The sequence below is a fragment of the Stigmatopora argus genome, chromosome 6 (assembly GCF_051989625.1).
Source record: "Stigmatopora argus isolate UIUO_Sarg chromosome 6, RoL_Sarg_1.0, whole genome shotgun sequence".
Classification (NCBI taxonomy): Eukaryota; Metazoa; Chordata; class Actinopteri; order Syngnathiformes; family Syngnathidae; genus Stigmatopora; species Stigmatopora argus.
The window spans coordinates 19247337-19257906 of record NC_135392.1 but is presented as its reverse complement, the minus strand read 5'-3'; the positions used below and the strand labels follow the sequence as shown (position 1 = coordinate 19257906).

The window sequence follows — 10570 nt, the reverse complement described above, 5'->3', positions numbered from 1 at the left end:
TCGGGCGAGGAGCTTGGGGCGGCGTGGTCGGGCGAGGAGCTTGGGGCGGCGTGGTCGGGCGAGGAGCTTGGGGCGGCGTGGTCGGGCGAGGAGCTTGGGGCGGCGTGGTCGGGCGAGGAGCTTGGGGCGGCGTGGTCGGGCGAGGAGCTTGGGGCGGCGTGGTCGGGCGAGGAGCTTGGGGCGGCGTGGTCGGGCGAGGAGCTTGGGGCGGCGTGGTCGGGCGAGGAGCTTGGGGCGGCGTGGTCGGGCGAGGAGCTTGGGGCGGCGTGGTCGGGCGAGGAGCTTGGGGCGGCGTGGTCGGGCGAGGAGCTTGGGGCGGCGTGGTCGGGCGAGGAGCTTGGGGCGGCGTGGTCGGGCGAGGAGCTTGGGGCGGCGTGGTCGGGCGAGGAGCTTGGGGCGGCGTGGTCGGGCGAGGAGCTTGGGGCGGCGTGGTCGGGCGAGGAGCTTGGGGCGGCGTGGTCGGGCGAGGAGCTTGGGGCGGCGTGGTCGGGCGAGGAGCTTGGGGCGGCGTGGTCGGGCGAGGAGCTTGGGGCGGCGTGGTCGGGCGAGGAGCTTGGGGCGGCGTGGTCGGGCGAGGAGCTTGGGGCGGCGTGGTCGGGCGAGGAGCTTGGGGCGGCGTGGTCGGGCGAGGAGCTTGGGGCGGCGTGGTCGGGCGAGGAGCTTGGGGCGGCGTGGTCGGGCGAGGAGCTTGGGGCGGCGTGGTCGGGCGAGGAGCTTGGGGCGGCGTGGTCGGGCGAGGAGCTTGGGGCGGCGTGGTCGGGCGAGGAGCTTGGGGCGGCGTGGTCGGGCGAGGAGCTTGGGGCGGCGTGGTCGGGCGAGGAGCTTGGGGCGGCGTGGTCGGGCGAGGAGCTTGGGGCGGCGTGGTCGGGCGAGGAGCTTGGGGCGGCGTGGTCGGGCGAGGAGCTTGGGGCGGCGTGGTCGGGCGAGGAGCTTGGGGCGGCGTGGTCGGGCGAGGAGCTTGGGGCGGCGTGGTCGGGCGAGGAGCTTGGGGCGGCGTGGTCGGGCGAGGAGCTTGGGGCGGCGTGGTCGGGCGAGGAGCTTGGGGCGGCGTGGTCGGGCGAGGAGCTTGGGGCGGCGTGGTCGGGCGAGGAGCTTGGGGCGGCGTGGTCGGGCGAGGAGCTTGGGGCGGCGTGGTCGGGCGAGGAGCTTGGGGCGGCGTGGTCGGGCGAGGAGCTTGGGGCGGCGTGGTCGGGCGAGGAGCTTGGGGCGGCGTGGTCGGGCGAGGAGCTTGGGGCGGCGTGGTCGGGCGAGGAGCTTGGGGCGGCGTGGTCGGGCGAGGAGCTTGGGGCGGCGTGGTCGGGCGAGGAGCTTGGGGCGGCGTGGTCGGGCGAGGAGCTTGGGGCGGCGTGGTCGGGCGAGGAGCTTGGGGCGGCGTGGTCGGGCGAGGAGCTTGGGGCGGCGTGGTCGGGCGAGGAGCTTGGGGCGGCGTGGTCGGGCGAGGAGCTTGGGGCGGCGTGGTCGGGCGAGGAGCTTGGGGCGGCGTGGTCGGGCGAGGAGCTTGGGGCGGCGTGGTCGGGCGAGGAGCTTGGGGCGGCGTGGTCGGGCGAGGAGCTTGGGGCGGCGTGGTCGGGCGAGGAGCTTGGGGCGGCGTGGTCGGGCGAGGAGCTTGGGGCGGCGTGGTCGGGCGAGGAGCTTGGGGCGGCGTGGTCGGGCGAGGAGCTTGGGGCGGCGTGGTCGGGCGAGGAGCTTGGGGCGGCGTGGTCGGGCGAGGAGCTTGGGGCGGCGTGGTCGGGCGAGGAGCTTGGGGCGGCGTGGTCGGGCGAGGAGCTTGGGGCGGCGTGGTCGGGCGAGGAGCTTGGGGCGGCGTGGTCGGGCGAGGAGCTTGGGGCGGCGTGGTCGGGCGAGGAGCTTGGGGCGGCGTGGTCGGGCGAGGAGCTTGGGGCGGCGTGGTCGGGCGAGGAGCTTGGGGCGGCGTGGTCGGGCGAGGAGCTTGGGGCGGCGTGGTCGGGCGAGGAGCTTGGGGCGGCGTGGTCGGGCGAGGAGCTTGGGGCGGCGTGGTCGGGCGAGGAGCTTGGGGCGGCGTGGTCGGGCGAGGAGCTTGGGGCGGCGTGGTCGGGCGAGGAGCTTGGGGCGGCGTGGTCGGGCGAGGAGCTTGGGGCGGCGTGGTCGGGCGAGGAGCTTGGGGCGGCGTGGTCGGGCGAGGAGCTTGGGGCGGCGTGGTCGGGCGAGGAGCTTGGGGCGGCGTGGTCGGGCGAGGAGCTTGGGGCGGCGTGGTCGGCGAGGAGCTTGGGGCGGCGTGGTCGGGCGAGGAGCTTGGGGCGGCGTGGTCGGGCGAGGAGCTTGGGGCGGCGTGGTCGGGCGAGGAGCTTGGGGCGGCGTGGTCGGGCGAGGAGCTTGGGGCGGCGTGGTCGGGCGAGGAGCTTGGGGCGGCGTGGTCGGGCGAGGAGCTTGGTCAGGGGCTCGAGCGTCCAGGCCCTCCTTCCGCTTCTCCCTGCGGCGCGGCGCTCGCCGCCTCCTCCGTGAGGGCGGCACAGCACACCGTCCGCCACGTGGTGGCCCATCGTAGAACGCCAGCCGACAAGGTGAAAGACCTCGCTGCTGCGCCTCCCCAAAAAAACAAGACGGGCGGTGTTCGAAACTCCTACCTGAGCCTCCCCGCCGGCCGCCACGCGGTGGTCCTTTGTAGATGGCCCGCGGACCTGGCAGATGCTGGTCGGAGTAATCCAGGTCCGAGTAATTGGAGGAGTATTGGTCAACATCCTCCGGTGGAGCGTATCGGAGTCCAAATCGGCTAAGAAAATCACTGTCCGAGTCCGAATCTCCAGCATACAAATCTATTAGCTCCCGGTCGTCCTCACCTTCAGAAAAGTCAGAGTCCCAACCGACAAAGATTTGGCGTTCCAATGGGGCCGAGTGAGGCTGGGGATTCTCCCTCCATTGAGAAAAAATCTTGCTGGAGTCTGAATTCAAATAACTGGGGCGATGAACTGGGGGTGTCAGAACCTTAGTATTATGACTTAGCTGTGCTGGCAGCCCAGTGCGACGCGTTGAGCGGAGGGTGGGTTTAAAGGTGGATGGAGGCTCAGAACTACCTCCTAGTCGGGACTCCTCCGCTGCCAGAACGTCTCTGAGGTGCACACACCAAGGCGTGTCCATTATAAACTCCCTAAAAGACTTTGTGGGGCATCTCAGTGAATCCATGTGGTCGCGAGGCTTCGAAAAGGGTGGCTGGCGTCGACGAGAGCGTCGGCGCGAGCGGCTTCCCGCTGGGTCCATTATGGCTGGATCGTTCTGTTACGATCTCGCCGCGTCGTCGCGCCGCGATCGGGAATATATTAGGACCCATCCACGGGAAACGGGAGTTGAATCGACGCAGTTGGCTTCAAACGACATCCTTTAATAAATCAACAGGGATCTATAAATCAACAATGGCTTGGAAAGCAAAACGGCAGCATGCTGCGTGCACGCATGAACAGAATAAACGATCCGGCAATGGTCCTATGACTCATTGCTCTTTAAATAACAAAACAGGAAGCAATCAGCAGATTGACTGCAGCTGCTCTCTGACGGCACGTCAGGAGGGACAAACAGGCCGCTCCTGACACTTTGTGAGCAAACAGAATCCATTTGTTTTTGCTTCTGTCGGCCATTGTGGGTGGAGTTTGCGATCTCGGCTGCCTAGCTATGGCTTTGGCCCGCCTACTAGCCAATCATAGTTGGTGAAAGCAATGACTTATCCCAGCCAGCAAAATGCTAATGCGTATGAAAAAGCATTGTGGCGTTGCCAACTCGAAATCTGATTGGTTAAAAGCAACAGTCTAGTTTAATGCAGCAGATCCCGTAGAACTGATTGTGAAGGCTTTGAGGCAGATCTGATCCGGCAACAAATAATGGCTGAAATGTGATTGGTTAAATGCTTCAATATGAAAACACACATCTGGAAGCAGTGCAACCGGGGGGAAAGTAATGAAAGGAAGCTAACAGACCATTTGGAATAATAAGTATTGATGGACAAAATATAATATGATTCAGATATTTCTTAGGCCAGCAGAGAAGGCCTTGAGGGCCTTGACGGCCCACCACTGCTCTAAGTCTTGTTTTTGTTTCAGGAAAAAAATGTTAAATGTTGGATATATTAACAAAGTTCGTCTCTGTTGGTGTTCTATTCTGTTTATTTTCTTTAATTTTGACAAGCATACAATCTTATGCAGCGGTTTAGATAGAATTTTATAGAAAAATACTATTTTCGGTTGGGGGCAGGAAACAGAAAATAATTGGGAAGGACTACTGTTGATGCTGGGAAATGTGGTTGAAGTTCTGGTTTCAAAATAAAAATAAAACGTTGAAAGCAGTAACTTTGACTTCATTTCCCACAATTTATAGAGCTTGACTTCCTGTTTACCGTCGGGCGTACGTCACGCACCCGCCTGTCATCCTCCTCGTCCGCTTTTTAAGTATCAGACACTTTGACATTGTCTCTTGGTTTTATGTTATGTGATTCTACCTAAAGAACTTAAGTTATCATCTCGTGTTAGCGGTATTTAGTTAGACGTCGGAGATTGACAAAATTAGTTTTTGTATTGCGGTTTGGAAACATTCTTCCTCACGATGTATACATTATTATCTGGCTTTTATAAATACATGTTTCAAAAGGACGAATACTGCATTCTAATCCTTGGATTGGATAACGCTGGTAAAACGGTATGTTTCATTCTGTCTTGTTCATCGGTATTGTGGGGGTCGCCATTTTGTTTGTTTACCTTTTCTTGGAACTGTTAAAACAAGAGTTCAGCTTTGATACGATGCGGCCAACAACTTATGTTACTGTTTGCCTGTTAAGGAAGATATTAAAGTTAACTTGTTTCGCTTCTCGGATCTACATTTGTGTCGAACCTGAACAATTTTAAGTTACTCAATAGTGAACGCCTTACACTACACATGAAGAAAAAGTGCTCTTACTCCGGCAATAGCTGGTCATTCCTACACTGGAGATCAGAATTGGAGAGTTTACTAAATTTCAAGGTCACTGAATAATCATCTTTGAAATTTTCCAGGCAGTATTAAAAGAGCATCATTTTTAGTATATTTCAAGTTCCATATATCCTAACAGCACTGTATGAAAAACTTAAATCACATATTTAAAAAAAGACACTGATCAAAACTAAAGGACACCTCTGGATATCTCCTCGTTATTGGTGTTAATATGGCACCCAGTGCTATTTTTTCTTGCTTGACAACGCCTAATTAACTAGCAGCCAAACTTCCAGTTTCTCTGACTCTGCAAGATGATCATGAGCCGTTCTAATAATAATAATAATAATAATAATAATCGGACATAGGCCATGTCGTCATTACCACAACACAAAAAAGCCTACTTGTCATCACACGCAGAAACTGCGTGTGACGAAATTGATGGTGCTTCTCCATAAGCTACGTTTAATCGGCAAAAGACCTAAATAAGTGTAAGTTACGGACTTGTAATTTGTCATTCCGCTGTTGTGGTCGCTTACCTCTCGATTACATACAGGTCGCTTACCTCACGATTACCGCACACTGTCTGCCACTTACCTTCCTTCAAGTCAGCTAGTAGGAGGCAGATCACCAACCAAACATCTATTCATATGCCGCAGAAGGGAATGTGTGTATGTTAGCGCGAGTTTAGATGTCTGATGGATGTGGGGAAAAAACTGTCCTTAAGCCTATTTGTCCGAGCTTTGTGGGACCTATAGCGTCTGCCAGAGGGCAGCAGCTGGAACAGATTGTGACCAGGGTGGTAAGGGTCCCCTATGATGTGCTTGGCTCTGCTGAGGTAACGCGGGCTGGCAATGTCTTCAAGTGAGGGCAGAGAGCAGCCGACAATCCTCTGGGCAGTGTTAATCACTTTCTGCATGGCCTTTTTGTCTGCCGCCGTGCTTCCAGCGTACCACACTGTGATGCCGTACGCCAGGATGCTCTCGACAGTGGTTCTATAGAAGGTTCTCAGAAGATTGGAGCCCAAGTTGTTCTTCCTGAGTACCCTGAGGAAATGGAGTCGTGTCTGAGCCTTCTTCACCACTGCCGTGGTGTTTGTAGACCATGAGAGCTTGTCCGTGACGTGGACCCCCAGGAATTTAAAGGACTGGACCCTGTCTACACATACTCCATTTATGAGGAGTGGGGCCAGATCTGTGCCGTGTTTGCGAAAGTCCAAGATTATTTCTTTAGTTTTCGTGGTGTTCAGTGTGAGATTGTTCACCGAGCACCACGAAGACAAATTGTTGACCTCATCTCTGTAAGCCGACTCATCCCCTCCTGAGATGAGTCCGACCACAGTGGTGTCGTCAGCGAATTTGATGATGGCGTTAGACTGGTGGGTGGGTGCACAGTCGTAGGTGTACAGGGAGTACAGAAGAGGACTCAGTACACAGCCTTGAGGGGAGCCAGTGCTTAGTGTAATGGAGGAAGAGAGGTGGGGACCAAGTCTAACAGTCTGTGGTCGGTTGGTCAAGAAGTCCTTTATCCAGCAGCAGATTGAAGAGGATAGTCCAAGGTGGGAGAGTTTGTCAGTCAGAATGTCCGGTTTTATGGTATTGAAGGCTGAGCTGTAGTCAATGAAGAGCATCCTCACGTAGTTCCCAGGGTGTTCCAGATGGCTCAGTGCTGTATGAAGAGCAATGGCAATAGCATCATCAGTGGACCTGTTTGCCCTATAAGCAAACTGGTGAGGGTCAATTGAGGGAGAGATAGTATTCCTGATATGGCGGGCTACCAACTTTTCAAAGCACTTCATGATCACAGGCGTGAGGGCAACAGGCCTATAATCATTCATGCTGCCAATGGTTGGCTTTTTGGGGACAGGGATGATGGTGGCAGATTTCAGACAAGATGGAATGATGGATAGTTGCAGGGAACAATTGAAAATATTTGTGAAGACTCCAGCCAGCTGGTCAGCACAGGCTTTGAGCACCTTCCCAGGTACCCCGTCAGGGCCCGCAGCCTTCCTGGTGTTCACAGACCGCATTACCAGTCTCACTTCCTGTTCCCGGAACGTCAGTGTGTTGCTGCAGGGTGGTGGTGGGGGTGTTGAGACTGGGCCTGATTTGTCAGTCTCAAAGCGGGCAAAGAAACGGTTCAAATTCTCCGCTAGTGAGGCATCTGCATTAACAGACATAGTATTGTTGTTGTAGTTGGTAATATGTCGTATTCCTTGCCACATCTTCTTTGGGTTATTTTCTGTGAAGTGCTCCTCAATTTTTTTGGTATATGCTGCCTTGGCCTTTTTAATGCCTCTTTTCAGCTCAGCTCTGGCAGCGCTATATTTTATCTTGTCCCCTGATCTAAAGGCGGAATTACGGCATTTGATGAGTGCCTGTGTCTCATTGGTCATCCAGGGTTTTTGGTTAGGAAAAACCCGTATTCGTTTATCTATAGTGACGTTGTCGATGCAGTTTTTTATGTAAGAAAGAACAGAGTCCGTGTAGTCCTGGAGGTTGTCGTGTACAAAAAGTTCCCAGTTGGTGCGGGAAAAGCAGTCCTGCAGCTGAGAGAGTGCGTTGTCGGGCCAAGTTTTTATTGTCTTTATTTGTGGCGTTGTTTGCCTCCGGAGTGGAGTGTAAGCGGGGGTGAGAGATAGGCAGAGGTGATCTGATCCAGCTAGGTGAGGTAGGGAAGTGGCTTTATAAGCATGCCGTTATAAGTGCCGTGTTAACGTTAGCATTCGGAGGTATATAGATAGCCGTTGCTATGACGACGGTAAGCTCTCTTGGAAGATAATAGGGCCTACATCGTATTGCTAATAACTCTAAATCCGGGGAACAGTGAGTGTCAATAATTTTACTGTCGCAACACCATTCATTATGTACATACATGCACAGTCCTCCGCCCTTGCTTTTGCCTGTTGATACTTTAGAACGGTCGTTGCGAAAAAGCGTTCGGCTAGCTAGCGATACCGCCGCGTCGGGGATATGCGGGTGTAGCCACGTTTCGGAGATGATAATAATATTACAGTTTCTAACAAAGCTGTTGGTAGCAATACGAAGTTCCAACTCATCCATTTTGTGGGTGATGGATCGGGCGTTGGTCAAAAGGATACTGGGAAGCGGAGCTCGGTGAGGTTGTTGTTTCAGCTTAGCAGCAAGGCCCCCTCGGCATCCTCGCTTCTGTTTCCTGTCCCTTCGCCGCCTTCGACGCGCTTTTGGTGGGCTGGCTAGCCACGGAGATCCCGGAGACTGTGTTAAGAAATCGGATGTATCGCATATCCTTCGGATAGTGAGTAAATCCTGGCGACTGTAAGATAACGAACGACACCGAACTGGAGAGCTTAGAGCCGCAGCGTCAGTGCGCGCCGCCATCTTGCATTCCGAAACCCTCTGGTAACACGTTGTTCAGCTGAAGGCCAAAGGGATGACCATGTCAGTCATAGCAAGGCAGGTTAGTCATTCCAAATCTGTGATTTCAAGAATATTGCATCTTTACAACATCACAAACACATTCAAGTTCCCCAAGAAGCCTGGTCATCCACAAAATAGAAATGCAAGAGAGGACAGGATGATGCTGTGGATGTGAATGGGCAATCATTTCAACACTGCAGCTTGGATTGCTTGCCAGTTCAGTGCTGAACACGGTAAAAATCTGTCTCGTCATGCAGTGTCTCAACGTTTAAGAGTATTTGGACTGAAAGCCCACTCTGCAGTGATCAAACCTCTTATTAGCAGAAAGAATCAAAAGCCTCAATAACCTTTCCTAAGGAGCATGTTTGTGGATGGAGGCGAACTGGTCCAAAGTTCACTTCAGTAATTTAATTTGTTTGGAACTGATGGAAGACATTACGATGGGCAAAAAACTGGGGAAAGACTGAAACCGAAGTGTGTGAAGAAGTCAGTAAAAGGTGGACAAGGAAGTGTCATAGTCGAGTAAATGCAAATGTTTACAAGAACCTTCTCCAACAATATATGGTTCCTTTCCTGCATTCATCACCCAATCACCCTAAAAAAAAATCTAAAATCAGACTTAGGCTTGTCATCATCATTGACTAGACAAAAGCCTAATTGTCATCATACCCAGCTGCGTATGACGAAATTGAAGGTGCTTCTCCACGAAGTGCACTTTTCTCAGGCAAGGGTTCAGACTTGCTGGCATTATCCCGACAGTATTTATGCAAGACAATGCTCCTTGTCACATAGCAAAAAAGGTGAAACAGTTCATTGAAACTGAAAACATTGAAATAATGAAATGGCCCGGCCAAAGTCCTGATTTGAACCCAATAGAGAACCTCTGGCAAATCCTTGGTGACAAAGATATGGCCAAGAAACCCACTACAGTCACTGAACTGTGGAAAAGACTGGAACAAGAATGAACCAAAATCAGAACAGAGCAGTGTGAGAGACTAGGGATGTCCTGTGGCCGCAGATGTGCTAATGTCCACGCCGCACATACCTGGAACTCAGTACCAATTAACATACGTGAACTCCCGTCTCTGAACCTCTTCGCCAGTCATCTTAAAGCCTGGCTGTTAGACGAACAAAGTTGCGAGCACGACACTGTCTAAAATTGTGCTGTGTGTGTGTGTATGTGTCTAGTGCAGGGGTGGGCAAACCGGTCCTTGAGGGCCGCTGTGGGTGCAGGACAGACACTTTGACCAATGAGATTTCTGTAGAAAACAAGAACCACCTGACTGCAATCCATTGATTGCAATTGTAGGACACCAAATTGGTGAAAAGGAGTCGTCTTTATGGGTTGGAATGAAAACCCGCACCCACTGCGTCCCTTTGTGGAATAGTTTGCCCAACCCTGGTCTAGTGTGTGTCATAGTTTATCTTGTACCCACACAGGGGACTAAAGATGGAAATGAGCCCACGGCTACAATCTTATATATTTACATATGTATATGTATATGTTCATTAACATGTATACAAGTATGTTCATTAATATGTGCTGTCCTTTATCAAATCAATCAGACCAATCAATCAATCAATGTCATTCAAAGCAGAGGGCCGTACACTTCCTATTAATGGCTGACTGTTGTAACAATCGGAACATTTTTGTTATTATCTTTTTCTACACCACCATTGTTGTTGTTGTCTAATTTTGATCTTTGTGTTTTCTTCTAAACATTTTTTAAATGCCTTGATTATTTTGTAAAAAAAAAAAACGTTTTCCTTGCATGGTACAGCCATAAAAAGTATTTCAAATGTTGAGGAGTGTAGATGACTTTATTCCAGGAAAAAACGGTTCTTTATAAATTATCCTCTAATTTTGATCTCCTGTGTAGGTGTGTTTTTGTCCAGTATAGAGCTAACCTTTACAAAATTTTACTCTAGTCCAGGGGTGGGCCAACCAGTCCTCGAGGGTTGTTTTTCGTGCAGGTTTTTGTTCCAACCGATCCAGCACAGACACTTTGACCAATAAGATTTCTGCAGAAAACAAGAAGCACCTGACTGCAATCTACTGATTGCACGTGTAGTACACCAGATTGGTGAAAAGGTGTCCTCTTTATGGTTTGGAATGAAAACCCGCACCCCCTGTGGCCCATTATGGAATAGTTTGCCCAACCGTGCTTTATTGTGTTTGTTTATTTTATGTTCTCATAGGCAGATCAAATATGGACAGAGAAGAAAAACACAAATCAAAATAAAACATTTTGGTCTAATGT

The 10570-nt window shown here is 52.6% G+C and overlaps 1 protein-coding gene across 1 annotated transcript in view; it reads left to right on the top strand.

Annotated features, from left to right (window-relative positions):
- The first annotated feature begins 4331 nt into the window (after positions 1–4331).
- The window catches only part of arfrp1 (ADP-ribosylation factor related protein 1), a 41978-nt gene continuing 35739 nt past the window's right edge, over positions 4332–10570 (top strand). The window contains exon 1 of the mRNA XM_077602291.1: positions 4332–4641. Coding sequence (XP_077458417.1) covers positions 4549–4641 — 93 coding nt within the window. The 5' untranslated portion in view covers positions 4332–4548. The remainder of the gene's footprint in view (positions 4642–10570) is intronic.